Source organism: Rhinopithecus bieti, unplaced genomic scaffold (genome assembly GCF_001698545.2).
Source record: "Rhinopithecus bieti isolate Rb0 unplaced genomic scaffold, ASM169854v2 scaffold_11964, whole genome shotgun sequence".
Taxonomy (NCBI): Eukaryota; Metazoa; Chordata; class Mammalia; order Primates; family Cercopithecidae; genus Rhinopithecus; species Rhinopithecus bieti.
The window spans coordinates 4,552,474-4,571,485 of record NW_016807677.1 but is presented as its reverse complement, the minus strand read 5'-3'; the positions used below and the strand labels follow the sequence as shown (position 1 = coordinate 4,571,485).

The 19,012-nt window shown below is 40.7% G+C and overlaps 1 protein-coding gene across 1 annotated transcript; it reads left to right on the top strand.

Moving 5' to 3' along the window:
- Positions 1-1,324: 1,324 nt before the first annotated feature.
- Positions 1,325-18,516, top strand: NNMT (nicotinamide N-methyltransferase). Its single transcript, XM_017883145.1, has 3 exons — positions 1,325-2,216; positions 3,460-3,667; positions 18,044-18,516. Exons 1-3 carry the CDS (start codon positions 2,063-2,065, stop codon positions 18,474-18,476), a joined length of 795 nt encoding a protein of 264 aa, XP_017738634.1. The 5' UTR covers positions 1,325-2,062; the 3' UTR covers positions 18,477-18,516.
- Positions 18,517-19,012: the final 496 nt, after the last annotated feature.

Here is a 19,012-nt window from a genome sequence, read left to right as displayed (position 1 = left end):
AAAAAAAAAAAGAAGAAAAGTTAGAAAGATTGAATAAGACCTAGTATTTGCTAGCACAACAGGGTGAATATAGTGAAAATAATTTAATTGTACCTTCAAAATAACTAAACAAGTATAATTGGGTTGTTTGTAACACAAAAAAATACATGCTTGAAGTGGTGGATACCCCATTTACCCTGATGTGATTATTTTATATTGCAGGCCTCTATCAGAATATCTCATGTAACCCATAAATATATACACCTACTATGTACCCACAAAAGTTTTTAAAAAGAAAAATAAATAGCGACCAAAAAAAAAAAGAGAGAGAGAGAGAGAAAAGAAAAAAGAAAAAAAAGATCAAGTGCCTGGCTGGGTAGAACAAATTCTAAGGCCACAATGTTACTGACCATGGGTTTTTTTGGCTCTCAGTGTGTAGAAATTGACACAAGGCCAATAGTCTTCCCAAACACGCTTTACTGGAACTTATGCCCTGGCATAAGAGAGACAACAAAAGAGAGAGAGAGAATTATCTGGCTTGCTGACTCCTTGAAAAGAACCGGTAGGGAATTTTTATTAGGCAAAGCACAGAAATTGACGTCAGAGGTAGGGTGTGCTGCTGGGCAAAGCACATGAGAAGTAGGGTATGCAGGTCAGCATTACCTGGTTGCAATGGTTATCTTGAGGAATGGGCCAACTGGTGGTCTGGCCAGTGGCAACAAGGCTGTAAATCAATTGCTCAGCATACCTTCCCGAGGTGGGACACCCTGCAACATTGGTTATCTCCTAAGGCCAGGTCCTGGAATTAAGTAAAAGGATGACTAGTGGACATGTCGTCAGTGAGGTAGTGGTGTGGGTTTTGTGATCAGTGGGAACGCATAAAAGAATGCTTTAGTGGGGAGTGAGCTGAAACCAAGCCCCATCCCTACTCTATCTTAAAGTGAATTCAGAAAAGGGGATTTAAAGAATTCTTTTTTTTTTGAGATGGAGTCTCGCTCTGTCGCCCAGGCTGGAGTGCAGTGGCGCCATCTCGGCTCACTGCAAGCTCCGCCTCCCCGCTTCACGCCATTCTCCTGCCTCAGCCTGCCGAGTAGCTGGGACTACAGGCACCTGCCACCACACCCGGCTAATTTTTTGTATTTTAGTAGAGACGGGGTTTCACCATGTTAGCCAGGATGGTCTCGATCTCCTGACCTCGTGATCCGCCCGCCTTGGCCTCCCAAAGTGCTGGGATTACAGACGTGAGCCACTGCGCCCGGCCTTAAAGAATTCTTAAAGGAAGTAAAGTTAACTTTGAAAGAACTGTCAGGATTTGGATTGACCGAAAGGAGTGGGGAGGCTTAGGGAGGAGGTACTTGCCAGACACTGGGTCATGACAGTGGTGGGTGAAGCTGCAATAGCCTAGGGCAGGGATCGATAGGGGGTCTGGGCATGAAGGATGTTTGGCTGGACTAGACTTTACAAAGCCTTATCCAGGCTTTTAAAATTTCTCTTTCCAGACTTCATCTGAGACTCCTTCTTCAGCCAACATTCCTTAGCCCTGAATACATTTCCTATCCTCATCTTTCTCCTCTTTTTTTTTCTTTTTTCCTTTCTTTTACATGTTTAAATTTAAACCATACTTTGTGACCCGTTTTCCTGGGGGAATCATGGCAAGACCGAGAAGAATGATGGTGCTTGTTAGGGGATGTCCTGTCTCTCTGAACTTTGGGGTCTTATGCATTAAATAATTTTCCTGACGAGCCCAAGTGCTCCCTCTGGTCTACAATCCCTGGTGGCAGTCCTTCACCCCTTGGGCAAGCATTGCATACAGCTCATGGCCCTGCCTCTACCATACCCTCCACCCCTGTTCTCCTAGGCTCCCTCCTCCAGGAATTTCATCACTTCCTAGAACAGCCAGAACATTTGTGGTCTATTTCTCTGTTAGTGTTTAACCAAACATCTATTCTAAAGGAAGGGCTGAACTGATGGAAGAAATGCTGATAGCCTGAGACTCAGGAAGACAACTTCTGCAGAGTGACTCCCTGGCCTCTGGAGGAGACAGAAGGAGGGCAGCACTCCAGTGGCACAGAAGTGAGACACAATGGAATCAGGCTTCACCTCCAAGGACACTTATCTAAGGCATTTTAACCCTCGGGATTACCTAGAAAAATATTATAAGTTTGGGTCTAGGCACTCTGCAGAAAGCCAGATTCTTAAGCACCTTCTGAAAAATCTTTTCAAGATATTCTGCCTAGGTAAGTCTGTTGTCCACATGTCTCCCCACTAACATGAGTCCTATAGATAGAGTCTCAGGGCATGACTGGGTTTTGTGTCTATCATTGTTGCTTCACAGCCCTTTTGGCATCCCCATTTATTTAACTAGGATAAAAAGGAATATTGGTGTAGCGATTCCACAGTTTACAAAGTGCTTTTGTTTCTACTGTCTCACTTAGTCATGCAAAAGGAAACCGGAGGGCCGGAGTGCTGTCCTGAGTCTACCTTGATTTGCTAGGCGACTTGAGGGAGACTTTTAGCCTCAAAGGGCCACTTAAGTGGAAATTCTAAAACAGTACCTTTTCTGATCCTAACTCAAGGGAATGCTGTGAATATGCGTGAGATAAAGACCTCCCAATATATGAAGAACTGGATGCTTTTTGAAGAAATACATTATATAAACTCAATTTTTTTTTTTAAATTAACTTTCTTTGAAAGTATTGCTTAATAGTTTTACATTCTTCGTGCAACAGCCTTTCTGGATCTGGTGTTCAGTCTGTACACCAGAAGTAGATCTTTTTTACCTTCTCCTAGACCTTAAAATTCCTGGCGACATGCCTCCACCCTGGATTGGGGAATGAAAATGAAAAGATTTCTTTTCTTTTGACTTTAAATTGTATTAATGTTTGAGGTTTTCAAACTGATGGGCTTTATTTAAAATTCAAGTGAGACATTTTGGTATTTTGATATTTGTATTTTCTTTGTCACTATGATGTAAATTACAGGGATTTTGGGAAAATATGGGATTTTTATTTTTTATTTTTATTTTTTGGAGATGTAGGTCTCACTCTGTTGCCGAGGCTGGATGGAGTACAGGGATGTGATCACAGCTCATCATAGTCTCGAACTCCTGGACTCAAGGGATCCTTCTGCCTCAGCCTCTCCAATAACTAGGTCTTCAGGTGCACGCCACCAGGGCCAACTAATTTTTAAAATTTTTTGTGGAGATGAGGTCTCACTATGTTGTCCAGGCTGGTCTCATCCTCCAGGCCTCAAATGATCCTCCTGCCTTGGCCTTCCAGAGTACTGGGACTATAGGCATGAGCCACTGTGCCTGGCCCAGAAAAGATGTTTTAAAAGAACATTTTGAGGGACAAGTTGTGAACAGTAGTGGTCTGTCTTTGAGGATCATCAGCACAGTCCCAGGGAAGACAATGTAAATTTGACTCTGCCCACTGTCATGAGATGCCTGACTTCTCCTCTTTGTTCCTCCCGCTAACCCAGATGGTGTGAAGGGAGACCTGCTGATTGACATCGGCTCTGGCCCCACTATCTATCAGCTCCTTTCTGCTTGTGAATCCTTTAAGGAGATCATCGTCACTGACTACTCAGACCAGAACCTGCAGGAGCTGAAGAAGTGGCTGAAGAAAGAGCCAGAGGCCTTTGACTGGTCCCCAGTGGTGACCTATGTGTGTGATCTTGAAGGGAACAGGTAGAGAAACTCGTGTCTACTTCTTGGCTTTCGAAGTTACCTGAGTGATGGTTGGCAAAAGCAACAGATAGGGACCAAAGAGAAATCCAAGTGGAGAATGAATGATAACGAGAGAGCGAGAGCAAGAGAGATGAGATAGGCCTGTGTGTGTGCGTGTTTATAAATTTGTGTATGTACACGTGCATGTGTGCACCAGAATAACAGAAGACACAGGGAGAGGGTGGAAGAAATGGATACTGAGCAAAGAGGAGTAAACCCCCAAACTTTCCAGGCCTGTGGGGACAAGAACAGTGTGCAGTCAAGTACCTTGGGACCTAGGTTTAGGACAGCTGCAAGTAAAAGGCTAACCCAGCTTCTCACCAGCAGCTTTTGGATGTCAGGGCTTGTCCCTCACCTCACTGTCACGCTGTTGTAGCCATCCAAGCCTACAGAACTTGGCTGTGAGTGTGGCTAATGCTGACATCACCAGATACAACCAAAAGCTGACTAGGTTTTTAAACTGAGGTAAGCAACATAAAGGAATTATTTGAGAAGAATTTATTAATCACCATCCATGAAAGTAGACTTTATATACTCACGACTAATGGTCAAGATCTTACTCTACCATATCTACAAATAAATTTATGCAAACGAATCTCATTTGTTCACATAAATTTTAATTTCTTCCAACGTGGGAAACTGGCAATAGCCTATTAGCCAGAGGTAGCCATGTCTGCAATTCACTTTCTTTCTCGTGTCCTTATGCATCTCCATCTTTTGCTGATTGTCTGACAATCTCCAGTCTATTCCCCAACTGATCATTCGCTCCTGGAGCAACATTTCTCTGCTGCTATGCATATTGCTGAGACCCCACAGACTTCTTTGCAAACTGCATAAAAAGACAAATGTATGCAATTATAGTATCTGCAAATAAAATTAGATTTTGTTCTTCTATTCCAACTTTACACTTTTATTTATTTTCTGCCCTTATTATGTTTGCAAAACTTTCAATACAATATTGGATAGAAATGATGACAGCAGACCTCTGTGCCTTGTTCCATATTCTAGGAGAAAAAATGTTCAATGATTTATCATTAAGTATATTAACTATCGATTTTTCGTATTCTTTATCAGACTAAGTTCTGCATTCCTAGCTTTTTTGAAATTTTAATCAAATGTTGAATTTTGTCAAAATGTGTTTGCGTTTATCAAGATGGTCATATGATTTTCCTCCTGTATTCTGAAAATGTGAATTACATTGGATGATTTTTAATGTTACACCAAAGTGGCATAAACTGCTTGGTCATGAAGTATTATTCTTTTTATGTATTGCTGGATGTGGTTTTCTAATTTTCTGTTAAGGATTTTTGCATCTATATTTATGGGGATATTGAGCTATAATTTTCTTCTAGTGTGCTTCACAAATTTTGATATCAGCATGATGCTGGAGTCATAAAATGAGTTGGGAGTGATTTCCCCTCTTCTATTTTCTGAAAGACTTTGAGTATTATTAGTATAATTTCCTTCTGAAATGATTGATAGCATTCACCAGTGAAGCCAGGGGAATCTGAAAGGTTTGTGTGAGAGAAGACTTTATTAAAAATAGTATTTCTTTAATGGTTACTTGGATTTTCTTTTCTTCTTTGGTCTGTTTTGGTAAGTGGTATTTTTCAAGAAGTTTGTCATTTTCATCTTGGTTGTCAACTTTATTGACTTTTTTTTTTACAATATCCTTTTAATACCTTGTTATGTCTGTAGGATCTGTAGTGATCTCTCCTCTTTCATTCTTGATACTGGTAATTTGTCTTGTTTTCTTTCTTTTGTCTTGATCAACCTTTCTACAGATTGATCATTTTATTAATCTTTTCCAAGAACCAAAGTTTGGCTTTGTTAATTTTTCTCTATTGTCTGTCCATTTTCTATTTCATTGGTTTCTGCTCTTATTTTTGGTAATTTTCTTTCTTCTACTTATTTTAATTTTAATTCTTTTCTAGTTTGTTTTAATTTTTTTCTAGCTTTCTAAAATTTCTTGTTTTTAATTCTTCTTTTAGCTTCTTAAGTTGGAAGCTTATGCCATTTATTTCACATATCTCTTTCTTCTAATGCAGGCATTTAATGCTGCAAATTTCCTTTAGCACTGTTTTAACTACATCTCATGATTCTCGTATGTGGTGTTTTTATTATTTTCAAATTCAGCTTACTGTCTCATTTCCTTTGTAATTTCTTTTTTGACCGCAAATTATTTTGAATTATACTGCTTAATTTCCAAAGTATTGGGGTTTTTCTAGATATTGTTATTGCTTTCAAATTAAATTTTGTTGTAGTCAGAGATTAATTTTGTGGCTCTGCATATGGTCGATCTCAGTAAATGTTCTATGTGCTTTCTACATTGAAAAGAGTGTATATTGTTCAGTTGTAGGTATAGTTTCTATAGATATCAATTAAATCAGGCAGTTGATAGTATTGTTCAAATTCTCTACATCCTTACTGAAGTTTTGTTTACTCTCTCTGTCAATTACTGAGAGAGAGGTGTTCATGTCTCAAACTATGATTGTTGATTTATCCTTTGCTCCCTGTAGTTCTGTCAACGTTTGCTTTATGCATTTTGACACTTGTTTTTAGCTCTGTTATATACATTTTTAAGATTGTTATGTCTTCTTGATGAACTGACCATTTTACCATTGTGAAATATCTCCCTTTATTTCCAGTAATGTATTTGTCTTGAAGTCTACTTTTTCTGATGTTAATATAGCTACATCAGCCTTCCTGTGCTTGCTATTTTGCATGGTGTGGTGGGCAGCCTCTAAAATGGCCCCCAATAATCCTTGTGTGAGTATTTCCACCTTTGGGTAATCCCCTTCCCTAGAATATCTACTGGATTTAGTGATTCATTACTGACAAATTTGGTAGAATGCAGCTATATTATAGCACATATAATTATGTGAAATTATAATATCACATAATTTAATTGTGATATTAAATTAAAAAGGACTACAGCACCACTACACTATTAGATCTAGGCCAGAATCTGGAAGACTGACAACACCAAATGCTGATGAGGCTGTGGAGAAACAGGAATTCTCATTTATTGTTTGTGGGAATTAAAAATGGTGTAGCCACTTTGGAAGACAGTTCGACTATTCCTTGCAAAACCATTCCATTTAGCAGTTGCACTCCTTGGTATGTAACCCAAAAAGTCGAAAACTTATATCCACACAAAAAACTGTACACAGATGTTTATAGTAGCTGTATTCATAATTGCCAAAAATGGAAAGCAACGAAGATATCCTTCAGTAAGTGAATGAACAAATAAACTGTGGTACAGTTAGACAATGAAATTATATCCAGTGCTAAAAAGAAATGAGCTATCAAGCCACAAAAAGATGTGGAGGAAATGTAAATACAATTACTAATTGAAAGAAGCAAATCTTAAAAGGCTACATGTATGATTCCAACTATATGACATTCTGGAAAATGCAAAACTAGGGCAGAAGTAAAGAAGATCAGCAGTTGCCAGGGTCAGGGAGGGAGGTAGAGTATAGAGGATTTTTTAGGGCAGTGAGACTACTCCGTACGATACTATAATGGTGGACACATGTCATTATATATTTGTCCAAATCCCTGGAATGTACAATACCAAGAGTGAATCTTAATGTAGATTATAGACTTTGGGTGATAATGGTATGCCAATGTAGGCCTTCTGCTTGATTTTTGCAGTGAACCTAATGTTGCTGTAAGAAACAAAATCAATTTTAAAAAATGACAGCTTTTTATTGGGTATTCTCTCTATCTCCTCTCTCGTCCTGGGGAGTGAACTTGGAACCAAATTTCCCCCAGTTGAACCACAAAAAACAGTGAAATAAATGTTTGTCATTTTTAGCTGCTAAATATTGGGGATAATTTATCCTACAGTTATATATAACTAATATACATGATACATCTACATATCTTTTTCTACCCTTCTGTTTTCAGATTATGTTTTCTCTTGTTAATCCAGACTGACAATTTCTGTCTCTAACTGGGTTGTTTAGTCCATTTACATTTAATGTAATTACTAATATTACAGGGTTGAATTTAAGTCTACCATCTTGGTATATGTTTTCTATCTGTCCCATCTGATTGTTGTTCACCTGTGTCTTTCTTCCAGTTTTCCCTTGGTGAATGCAGTAATTTTTAGTATTCCATTTAGTATAAGTGTACATATTTTTAATATTTCTTTTTTTTATCTCCTCTATTAACCTCTTCTGTGTCTTGTGTGAGTTTGTATGGTTTTTCTAGAAATTGCAATATGCATCCTTGACATATCTACTGTCTCATGAAGGATGTAAAATATTCCAACGTGTAATTTCCTTAACTGACTTTCCTGGCCCTTATGTTCTTGCCATATATTTTATTTCTATGTTTAATACTATAATACATACATTGTTATTAGTTTTGCTTTAGTTAGTGCTTTTATTTTATTGTCTTATTTTAATTATGATTTTAAAATAAAATTTACTATGTTTACTACGTTTAAGTGTTAGTTGAATAGTGTTAAGTACAGTCACATACGTCAGTATACAGTTTTAAACAATGCATGTAACAATATACAAAAAACATAGGAATTTTGGACTGAATGTTTTTATCCCTCTCTCCCAATTTCTGTGTTGAAATCCTAACCCCCTTATGATGGTATTAAGAGGTGAGAGCTTTGAGAGGTCATTAGGTCATGAAAGTGGAGATTTCATGCATGGAATTAGTGCCCTTATAAAAGGAACCCCAGAGGCTGGGCGCGGTGGCTCAAGCCTGTAATCCCAGCACTTTGGGAGGCCGAGATGGGCGGATCACGAGGTCAGAAGATCGAGACCATCCTGGCTAACACAGTGAAACCCCGTCTCTACTAAAATACAAAACTAGCCGGGCAAGGTGGCGGGCGCCTGTAGTCCCAGCTACTCGGGAGGCTGAGGCAGGAGAATGGCGTGAACCCGGGAGGCGGAGCTTGCCGTGAGCTGAGATCCGGCCACTGCACTCCAGTCCGGGCGACAGAGCGAGACTCCGCCTCAAAAAAATAAAAATAAAAAATAAATAAATAAATAAAAGGAACCTCAGAGAGCTCTCTAGCTCTCCTTCTGCCTTATAAAGATACAGTAAGAAGTCAGCTGTCTGTGGCCCAGAAGAGTCCTCATCAGACCCTGACCAGGCTGGCATCCTAATCTCAGACTTCCAGCCTTTAGAATTGTGGGAAATAAATTTCTGTTGTTTATAAGCCACCAGTTTATGGTATCCTGTTACAGGAGCCCAAACTAACTAAGGCTATATTATGCATATGTTTAAGATCTTTTATGTTTACCCACATATCTTCTCTAGTGTTTTTCATTCCATTCCCAGGATCTGTTCTTCTGCTTGGCGTCATTTTCCTTCACCTGAAGAACTTATTTTAGTATTACTTATAATGCAGGTCTGTTGGAGACAAATTCTCTTATCAAGTCGGGTAAAAAGTTAGTAATTGTTTTCCTCTCTGCTAACTTGAGGAATTTAACAATTTTTGATACCCAAAGTCGCCTGGCATCTCTCTTCCCAGTATTTATTATTGAAACCTGAGATTTTAAAGTTCAAATATTATAATTTAAAGTATTACTTTTATATTTTCTTTCAAGATCAGTTTGGACATTTTGCTTTTGGTTTGTAATCAAATTTAGAATTATTTGGACATAGTTGGTGCTCATTTTATACAAGTTTTCTAGATATTGAGTCTTTAATTTTGATTCATCTGTCAACTGAATAGATCTTCAAATATTTGTTTCAAGAAGAACACACAGTGACATGTTTTCTAAGTCCATGCGTATATGAGAATGTATTTGTCACCCTTACACATGAACAAAATCATAAAATTGTTTAAATATTGCCCCATTTTTTTCTGACATGTAGTAAGAAGTTGAGAGAGGTTATTCTATTTTTTTTGAGACAGGGTCTTGCTCTGTCACCCACACTGGAGTGCAGTGGTGCGATCTCGCTGTAACCTTGACTTCCTGGGCTCAGGTGATCTTCCTACTTCAGCCTCCTGGGTAGCTGGGACTACAGGTCCACACTGCTGTAGCTGGCTAATTTTTTGTAGAGATGGGAGTTTTGCTCTGTTGCCCAGGCCGGTGAGAGCCTATTTTCATATGCCATTTTTACCTGTATACCCCTGACTTAGAATTTTATGTTGGCTATAGCCTTCAAAGTGGAGCTATATTCTTCAACATAAAAATAATTTCATACACCTTTTTTTCTCTTGACTATGTGATTCCACAGAATGAAACTGACATTAACTACAAGCAATTGCAGCTATGACAATTTAGATAATATCTAAAATTATTTAGTAAATAAGGAAATTCCCAGGATTTGTAGAATCTCAGGGAAACTTTGTAAAAATAAATAAATAAATAAATAAATAAGTCTTCAGTCATTGTTAGACAACACACCTTTCCAAAGTCCAAATCATCTGTCAAGAAGGCTTTCGAAACTTCGTTCTCACTTTCTGTATCCACCACCGGCCTTTCCATCTCATTCAAAAATAAACCCTTACAATCTAACAGGATAGTAAAGGCATTGCTTATCTCACACCTGAATTGTCAGCTTTGAACAACTGGCTCTTGAGACACTGTCCCTTCCCAATAACTCTGTTGGAAACTGCATTTTTGGCAGTAAATTTCTGCATTCTTACCATTATCCTTGTGCTAGATCCTGTAGCTTTAATTATTTTGAGAATGAGAGTGATCCTATGCAACTCATGTCTTTCCTGCATCTTCAAGTAGCTTTATCAACCTACAACCTGTTTCCTTCAAGACGTCAAGGTGATTTCTTCTTTATCTGAAGCTTTTTCTTGTGCTAAAGGCTGACAAAGACATATGTACTGTCTCCTGTTCTTCTACCTCTGCATTTAAATACCACTCATTTTAAATTAGCTGGCCATGGTGGTGCACACCCATATTCCCAGCTACTGGGGAGGCTGAGGAGAGAGGATCACTTGAGCTTGGGAGATCGAGGCTGCAGTGAGCTGTGGTCACATTCCAGACTGGCTGGCAGAGTAACACTTTGTCTCAAAAATAATAATAAAATAAATAACCCTCATTTTTACAACTATCTAACAAAGTCGTAAGAAAGTCAAACACTAAGATACAACTACTCAAGCTTATTCCATGAACAGAGGAATATGAGCTCTTTCCTTAAGGAATTGTGGAAGCTGCATTACTTAACCTATGGTTCCTGGAACTTGGAATGCATAGCTTAGGCTTGTGGTCCCTGGACTGGTAGTTTTGACAACATGTGGGAGCTTTTAGAAATGCAGGCTCTCAGGCCCCACTAGCCACCTACAGAACCAGAACCTTCACTGTAATATCTGCTAAGGGTGGTATGCACATTACAGTAGAAGAAGCACTGGTGTCTGGAGCAGGGCTCCCCTCCAGGTATGCCAGGACACACACACAGGTGGGTGGGAATCAGCTGCAGGCATGCTGTCCAAGCTGTTTTCCTTGGCCTTCTGGACAGCAGGTAGGGCCTGGAGGACCTCCTGGTTGCCTCTGTAGAGAGTGGCTCCTCCTCATTTTTTCTTTTTTTTTTTAATTATATTTTAAGTTCTAGGGTACATGTGCACAACGTGCAGGTTTGTTACATATGTGTACATATGCCATGTTGGTGTACTGCACCCATTAACTCGTCATTAACATTAGGTATATCTCCTAATACTATCCCTCTCCCCTCCCCTCACCCCGGTGTGTGATGTTCCCCACCCTGTGTCCAATTGTTCTCATTGTTCAATTCCCACCTATGAGTGAGAACATGAGGTGTTTGGTTTTCTGTGCTTGTGATAGTTTGCTCAGAATGATGGTTTCCAGCTTCATCCATGTCCCTACAAAAGACAGGAACTCATCCTTTTTTATGGCTGCATAGTATTCCATGGTGTATATGTGCCACATTTTCTTAATTCAGTCTGACATTGATGGACATTTGGGTTGGTTCTAGGTCTTTGCTATTGTGAATAGTGCCGCAATAAACATACGTGTGCATGTGTCTTTATAGCAGCATGATTTATAATCCCTTGGGTATGTACCCAGTAATGGGATGGCTGGGTCAAATGGTATTTCTAGTTCTAGATCCTTGAGGAATCACCACACTGTCTTCCACAATGGTTGAACTAGTTTATAGTCCAACCAACAGTGTAAAAGTGTTCCTATTTCTCCACATCCTCTCCAGCACCTGTTGTTGCCTGATTTTTTATGATTGCCATTCTAACTGGTGTGAGATGGTATGTCATTGTGGTTTTGGTGTGCATTTCTCTGATGGCCAATGATGATGAGCATTTTTTCATGCATCTGTTGGCTCCATAAATGTCTTCTTTGAGAATTGTCTGTTCATATCCTTCACTCACTTTTTGATGGGGTTGTTTGATTTTTTTCTTGTAAATTTGTTTAAGTTCTTTGTAGATTCTGGATATTAGCCCTTTGTCAGATGGGTAGATTGTAAAAATTTTCTCCCATTCTGTAGGTTGCCTGTTCACTCTGATGGTAGTTTCTTTTGCTGTGCAGAAGCTCTTTAGTTTAATTAGATCCCATTTGTCAATTTTGGCTTTTGTTGCTATTGCTTTTGGTGTTTTAGTCATGAAGTCCTTGACCATGCCTATGGCCTGAATGGTATCGCATAGGTTTTCTTCTAGGGTTTTTATGGTTTTAGGTCTAATATTTAAGTCTTTAATCCATCTCGAGTTAATTTTTGTATAAGGTGTAAGGAAGGGGTCCAGTTTCAGTTTTCTGTATATGGCTAGCCAGTTTTTCCAACACCATTTATTAAATAGGGAATCCTTTCCCCATTGCTTGTTTTTGTCAGGTTTGTCAAAGATCAGATGGTTGCAAATGTGTGGCATTATTTCTGAGGCCTCTGTTCTGTTCCATTGATCTATATCTCTGTTTTGGCACCAGTACCATGCTGTTTTGGTTATTGTAGCCTTGTAGTATAGTTTCAAGTCAGGTAGTGTGATGCCTCCAGCTTTGTTCTTTTTGCTTAGGATTGCCTTGGCTATATGGGCTCTTTTTTGGTTCCATGTGAAATTTAAAGTACATACCGTAGCCTTGTAGTATAGTTTGAAGTCAGGTAGCACGCTCCTCTTAACCTCAGCATACCTGAGAGAAGAAGGCTTGGGCTCCTGTCGAGGTGGTAGTTCTCTGAGGTAAATGCTATCTGTGCAAAGACCTCCATTTCTATTTAGAAGATGTTTGTATGTTGTCCAAATATAGACACAGTTGTGCCAAATGTGTTCCACAAACTGGTGAACCACCTCTATTCTAAAGCATCTCTGGACTTTCACAACTTGCAAAAGGATATTGATATGCTTTTTCAAAACCAGGATCTTGATGATCATGACGATTGTTTCAGTGACACCTAGGAACCATTCCTGCCTTTTACAAGGATGCCTCTCTCTTAAATAGGTGCTCTTGCCACCTTATCTCCCTGGGAAAATTCACAGGGCAGGTTGAAAAACCTTCAACTAACTATTTCCTCAATTGTAAACATTTCTACTCACAGGTCTCAGAGCACCTCAAACTCAGTGTGTCCAAAACAGAGCTACGATCTGCTCCAGATCTGCTTTATTTCTGATATTCTTAGCTGCTTGATTGGCACCATCATATAATAAATTGGACAAGCCAGAACCTGGAAGTGAATCTTGTCCTTTCCCTCTCTGTCATGTTCCACATGTAACTTAACATCAAGCTCTGTCCGTTTTACTTCCTGACTTCCTCTGTAACCCATTTCTTCCCATGTTTACCATCATCTGGTCCCAGCTACCCCTGTTTCCCTCCTGACTGCCCTCCCACTTCCACTCTTGCCCCTCCACTCAATTCTTCTCTGCCCTGCGGCCCAAATGACCCTCTCAAAATGTAAATCCGATCATGTCACTCTCCTCTTTAGTGCTCCCTAGTGACTCTCCGGAGCTTTTGGAATGAAAAGCAAAATTCCTGTCATGGTCCACAAAGCCCTGCCTAGTCTGGCTCCTGCCAACCTGTTTCCCCACAATCCAGCCACGTTGGCACTCTCCTCCTGTGTTTCCTCCCACCACGTGGCCTTTGCACTTGTGGTTTCATCTTACTGGAATTTCCTCCTGCCCTCCCTACTTGCTTCGGTCTGGTTAACTCCTACATATTTATCCTCTATATCTCTGCTTGCCCGACTCCCTTTTGGAAGAGCTTTTCCTGATTCTCTAAGTCAAGGGGACCTCCCAACATCTCCCCATTAGTGCCATGCTCCTTTCCTTCCTTGCGTTTGTCAGTTTTAATTTCCACTTCTGTGAGTGATCATCGGGTTAATGCTTTCTCCCGCCACCCACTGGTCTGCAATCTCCATGAGGTTAGAATCTGTTTCTCATTTGTTCATCCTTGTGGCCCCAGTGCCCAGCCTATTTCCTGTAACATAATAGAGGTTTAAAACATATTTGGAAAATACATGAATACCCACATTTTGCTTTTCAGACTCTTCCTCCTAGAATATCATTCACCTGATTTGGGTGCGGGGTGTGGTCTGCATCAAAGGTGCACCAATGATTATTCCTTGCCCATACAATTCTCACAGTGACCTCCAAGCTTACTTAGCCTTGATTTCCTTGACCTGTTTTGATGGTTCTTTCTCAGGAGAGCCTGCAGGAACTTCTGGGGTTGGGGCTTTGGGGGTGTGAGAACGATGAAAAACAGCTTGTCTGGGAGATTCTGATGCACTGCTGGCTTTGCCGAGAGAAGGCAGGAGGAACCGCCTCTAAATCTCAGGATAGTTCACCTGGAATGTGGGAAGACATTCTCAGAAAGGGTTCTTCCCGGGGCTCTCCTGTTCATCCTTTCTTGCCTCCCTCCCTCCCTCCCCATACCCCTCAGGCTTTTATAGATGCATATTTACAGGGGACAGGGCTGCCTTTTTTTGCATATTGTTTCATGTGAAAGGGTAGATCTTTAGAACTAAAGAAATGGCCACGCCGCTGTTAGCTTTCCGCAAAACAGCATAGCACTCTCCTGGTGTGTGTTTATTACCCACCCCATGAGCTAAATGTGAGGCAAAGTGGTAATTGGCTGGGTCTCCGGTGAGTCCATTTCCCTGCGTTGCCCCAAGGCGTATGCAGGCTTTACACAGCTACCTTGGCAACTGACTTCCCCAATGTTTGCTGTGTGTCCGAGGACAAGCAGGGATCTACGACTCTCGGTGTTTCTAGCAAATTTCCCTCTCAAATTGGCACATTCTCTGTGAGCTTTGGAGACTTCACAGTGTGGCTCACAGTTTGGGAACAATTTGCATCATCATCTGACTGGCAAGTTCTGGTTCTGTGGTAACTCAGAGTTTCAAATAGCTTAATACACAATAGGGCACAGAGGCTGGTTCTGCTTCTGATGTAATCAAACAAACATTTCCACAATGTTCCCGTTATAGAGGATCATCCCGAAACACATCCCCCAAAACATGTTGTCACTACTCTACCTTTTGGTATACACTTTATTATTATTCTTGTGTGCAGATAGGTTACTTAAGTTTTTCTGTTCTAGATTAGTTTGCCTATTCAAATGCATGTTTCTCACACACTTCCACAGTGTTAAATCATTTTTTTTTTTTTTTTTGTTATTCTTAAAGTGTTCTATCAAATCATCCATGTTGTATCAAGGCTGGGAGGTAGCTTTGTAACTAGTTTCCCACCTTAGAATGAGTAACTGTCTGCTTTGTCCAGGACTGCAAGGGGAACTTAGAACATGGGATTTTTCAGGACTCAAACTAGAAAATCCAAGGCAAATCAGGACAAAGTGGTCACCCTGCTACCATTTCTAGCCTTGATAAAGGAGCAGGTCGACCCAACCAAGGATAATTTTTGTTTTCTATGTAGATACCAGTTTAGTGGTATCTACACTAAATGGTAGGTAGTGATTGGTAGGACTTCCCTGAAATCAACACCTTGCTAAGCTTATCTCTCTCTCTCTCTCTCTTTTAATATAACAGTTTATTGAGATATAACTCACATACCGTACAATTAATGTGCCCATTTAAATTGTGAAATTCAGTAGTTTTTAGTATACTTTCAGAGTTGTGCAACCTTCATCACAATCAATTTTACAACATTTTCATAATTCTCAAAAGAAACTCTGTACCCATTAGCAGCCACTCCCATTTCTCTCCAAATCCCTCAGTTCCTGGCAACCACTGGTCTGCTTTCAGTCTCTGTAGCTTTGCCTTTTCTGGGCATTTCATATAAATGGAATCATACAATATGTGGCCTTTTGGTTCTGGCTTTTTTCATTTAACCTATGTCTTCAAGGTCCATCCATGTTATAGCATGTGTCAGAATTTCATTTCTTTTTGTTGCCAAAAAATATTCCATTATATGTGTATATCACATTTTATTTACCTATTCAGAAGTTGACAGTTGCATTGTTTGTACCTTTTAGCTATTTATAAACATTCATTACAAGTTTTTGTATGGATATATGTTTTCATTTCTCTTGGGTATATACCTAGACAGATTTCCTGGGTCATGTGGTAACTGTATATTTAACCTTTTAAGGAACTGCCAGTCTGTTTTCCAAAGTAGCTGGACTATTTTACATTGTCAGCAACAGTGTATGTAGGTTCCAGTTTCTGCACATCCTTGCCAACACTTGATATTATCTTTTTTATTATAGCCATCATAGTGATGTGAAGTGCTATCTCATGGTTTTGATTTGCATTTCTCTGATGGCTGACAATGTTGAGCATGTTTTCATATGCTAATTGCTAAGCTTCTTAAATGGAAAATTATAGCAAGCATAAAGCATGTTTGCAAAGAAGTGATTATATTCACTAGGATTAAGATCTTAAGTGAATATTTAAGATGCCCATGTCTACTGTCTACTCTCTCAAATCAAGTTTTATTTAAACCATTGACTTTTCCTCATGACTAGAAATGGTCCCAGTGAAAGTCTCCCTCACTTGCTGGAATGTGGGGCCATCTCTGCTGTCTGTCAAGCCTTGATGTCCAAGTGGCCGTCCTCCTGGAGTCTGCATCAGATGGTGGAGTGTGCATTTCCAGAGCATGAGACTGGGTCTGCTCCACAATGCGTTGCTCGTTAACTCCTTCCAAGAACTCAATACCCAGGGGTCACTCCTATTCTTAGTGCTCTGGGGCCTGGGCTCTTAACACACTCAGTGTTTCTTCCCCTTTTGTCACTTATCTGATCTTCTGCTACTTCTTTCTCCTTTGTCCACCCCTGCTCTCCAGTTTCTCTTGTGCACTCTGTTTATTGAATTTTGATCATTTGTTTGTTCCTTTCTTCCCCCTGTAACAAATTCAAATAGGATACAAGCCACTCTGTCCCATCTCCTGCCCTTGCCTTCTCTTCTTTAATTCTTTTATTAACTGATTTTTCTCTCGAGAATCACCATTGGGCCAGGTGTGGTGGTGGCTCATACCTGTAATTCCAACAGTTTGAGAGGCTGAGGCAGGAGGATCACTTGAGGCCAGAAGTTCAAGACCAGCCTGGGCAACATAGGGAGACCCTGTCTCTATAAAACAATAAACTAGCCTAGAGTGGTGTTGCATGACTGTAATCCCAGTGCTTTGGGAGACTGAAGTGAGAGGATCCCTTGTGCCCAGGAGTTTGAGGTTGCAGTGAGCTATGATGGCGCCACTGCACTCCATCCTGTGCAACAGAAGAAGACCCTGTCTCTAGAAACCAAACAAAATAATAAACCCAAAACATGCCATTGATTTGGCAGAAAAGGACAGGGTTCCTGCCTAGGCTACCAAAAGCACGATCTCTGTCAGAAAACATACTATCTGCAATATTTTTTGGAATCTAAGAATGGGAAATGTAGCTTTCTTCTCTCTAGGAGTGCCCTGTTCACAGCTGTGGGATGATGATCAATAGTTCCTAAAAGGGTCTATGGATGATCTCACCACTGTTATTGATCAGCAACTACTGCAAAGATAATGTTACAGCATTTGAAACCCTTTATTATTAATACTTGTTCTGTATGGGTCAAGTAGCCACTACCTTACAGTTTGGAAGATGGGACAAGTATAATAATAACAACAAATAAATACTAATAAATGAGCCAGTATAGTATAAGTGAGTGCTATACTAAGCAGGGAAGGAGGAATCATTTCATGGAGGGAAGTCCATGGTAGTGGCAGGCTGCTAGGTATTATCATTTTCACGTACTATTCACTTTATAAAGAGATTCAACGTGGCTCGGGGTAGTACGGTCTCATTCAAATGCCAAAATGGCCCCTCGGTTCTTCTTTCTCTCCTTTCCCAATAGAGGAGGCCCTAAGGATACACAACTGGGACAATATGGCCATTTTTAGCCTTGACTCAAGAGATCTGGGTTTCCCATGACTGGAGTGGAAAACAATGTTTGTGGGTTTGTGTTTTTCAGAGTCAAGGGTCCAGAGAAGGAGGAGAAGTTGAGGCAGGCGGTCAAGCAGGTGCTGAAGTGTGACGTGACTCAGAGCCAGCCGCTGGGGGCCGTCCCCTTACCCCTGGCTGACTGCCTGCTTAGCACGCTGTGTCTGGATGCTGCCTGCCCAGACCTCCCCACCTACCGCAGGGCACTCAGGAACCTCGGCAGCCTACTGAAGCCAGGGGGCTTCCTGGTAATCATGGACGCACTGAAGAGCAGCTACTACATGATTGGCGAGCAGAAGTTCTCCAGCCTCTCCCTGGGCCGGGAGGCAGTAGAGGCTGCTGTGAAAGAGGCTAGCTACACGATCGAATGGTTTGAGGTGATCTCACAAAGTTATTCTTCCACCATGGCCAACAACGAAGGACTTTTCTCCCTGGTGGGGAGGAAGCTGAGCAGATCCCTGTGATGCCTGTGACCTTAATTAAAGCAATTCCTTTGACCTGTCCAGTTGACTTCAGTACTTGGTTCTAACTGCCAAGTCATGTGCTGAGTAGAGGCTCAGTGGTTGGGGCCTGATGGTTCATGTAGGATAGGACTGGAGAGGTCAGTCTACAAACAATCCACTGACCACTTGGAGCTTCACACAAATGTTGGTGCTATGGGACCCAAAGATGAGCAATTGGTATTCCAGTCTTCATTGCCTGTGTTTACAAAAGAAGACCTCACTTCCCTAAACATCTAGTTATGGGGGCTCAAGCCCATACCTGCCTACAGGGAAGTGTCTGTAGTTATTCACTATTAGTTTCCTAGGGGGCGCTGCTGTCTCCTTCTTTCCCAGGAATGGGCTTCTCCTATTCTTCAACTCTTGCCTTCTTCCTGGAGCGTCTACCAAACCCTGGCCTCTGCCGTTGTTCAGGCTGCCCTGTGGGTATAGCTGTTTGCTAGACTCCACTCTGGCCTCAGGGGCCAGAGAATAGCTGTCCAGCATTTCTGTTCATCCCA

Coding starts and splice junctions, on each gene's coding strand:
- NNMT (XM_017883145.1), top strand. CDS start 2,063: ATGGAATCAGGCTTCACCTCCAAGGACACTTATCTAAGGCATTTTAAC. Junction 2,217..3,459: donor TTTCAAGATATTCTGCCTAG/GTAAGTCTGTTG, acceptor CCGCTAACCCAG/ATGGTGTGAAGGGAGACCTG. Junction 3,668..18,043: donor TGTGATCTTGAAGGGAACAG/GTAGAGAAACTC, acceptor TGTGTTTTTCAG/AGTCAAGGGTCCAGAGAAGG.